This window comes from Wasmannia auropunctata, unplaced genomic scaffold (assembly GCF_000956235.1).
Source record: "Wasmannia auropunctata unplaced genomic scaffold, wasmannia.A_1.0 LD288327.1, whole genome shotgun sequence".
Lineage (NCBI taxonomy): Eukaryota > Metazoa > Arthropoda > Insecta > Hymenoptera > Formicidae > Wasmannia > Wasmannia auropunctata.
This window is the reverse complement of record NW_012074563.1, coordinates 1-1,130: the sequence shown is the minus strand read 5'-3', so window position 1 is coordinate 1,130 and position 1,130 is coordinate 1. Positions and strand designations below refer to the sequence as shown.

The 1,130-nt window shown below is 28.3% G+C and overlaps 1 protein-coding gene across 1 annotated transcript; it reads right to left on the bottom strand.

Moving 5' to 3' along the window:
- Positions 1 to 282: 282 nt before the first annotated feature.
- LOC105461440 lies at positions 283 to 1,116 on the bottom strand. The gene is made up of 3 exons (XM_011707934.1): positions 1,046 to 1,116; positions 720 to 941; positions 283 to 646 (listed from the first exon to the last, which is right to left on the bottom strand). The coding sequence occupies exons 1-3, from the start codon at positions 1,101 to 1,103 to the stop codon at positions 324 to 326; spliced, it is 603 nt and encodes a 200-aa protein (XP_011706236.1). The 5' UTR covers positions 1,104 to 1,116; the 3' UTR covers positions 283 to 323.
- Positions 1,117 to 1,130: the final 14 nt, after the last annotated feature.

The window sequence follows — 1,130 nt, the reverse complement described above, 5'->3', positions numbered from 1 at the left end:
ATGCAGTACAAATCATTTTGGCAGCTTCAGCAGCATTTTTTTTTAGATAAAATGCTAGATGGATTGAGTATAGAGTATGTTTCTTAGTCATTGCTATATTATTAACAACTGAATAACGGTATTAATTTTTAAAGTTATGGCTGCCCCACACCATTGTTTTTTGTACTATTAATATTAACTTTAAAATCGCATTAATAAGGCAGAAATATTTCAATTTGAAATGATGCTTTGATCGGTGCAAAACTTAAAGCAAAGAACTTTCTACTACACCTAATAGACATATCTTATATAAATTATAATGTTCATGTTCAGCTTTTTAACTTTCATATATCGTTTCTTTGAAGATTACAAATTATCTTACTTTGATTATAAATTTTATTAAATTCTTCCGCTACTGCAAGTTTCTCCCTCTTCACTTGATCATCCATTATATCTTGTCCCTTCCTTAATTTTGTACCTTTTATTTTCATGAGTAATTTTGAAAACAGCTTCTCTTCCATTATAATTAATAAAGCACAATATAAAATTGGTGTTAGAGCTAGATATACTATACATTCCCGAAACTCATTATCGAAAATCATTTCATATCTGAAGTCATTGAAGTAAGATAATTGATTCTCGCATATTCCATCTACGCAATTCAACTCTGAAAAGAATGATGAAATAAATCATAAATTCTATAGCATCTTGCATTTGATTTAAATATTGCATAATCTTACCACAACAAATATCGTATTGTTCCAGAAGGCAAATTAAATCCTGATAATTATTTGGTAAACGACGACACCTTGCATTTTCTAATGATATTTCGAAAAATGATAGTTGACCGTGGAACAAACTTACGTAAGGAATTAAAGGGAAGATTCTGTTTTGCAGAATGAATAGCGGATGAAGCCAATCATAACTGTGTATTACTTCAAGTAGAAAATACTGTATAAAAACTGGAATAATTTTTCAGATTTAATTTTCTTTGTAAATAATAATCCATATTCAATAAATCCATTGAAACTTTTAATATCTTTAAGAACAAATATTGCAAGTTTACCAAAGCCAATAGGTATGACATCCAATATGGTTATTATAGTACTCCTTGATTTATTCATAAAACTAAATAGATTGTAAGAGCACAC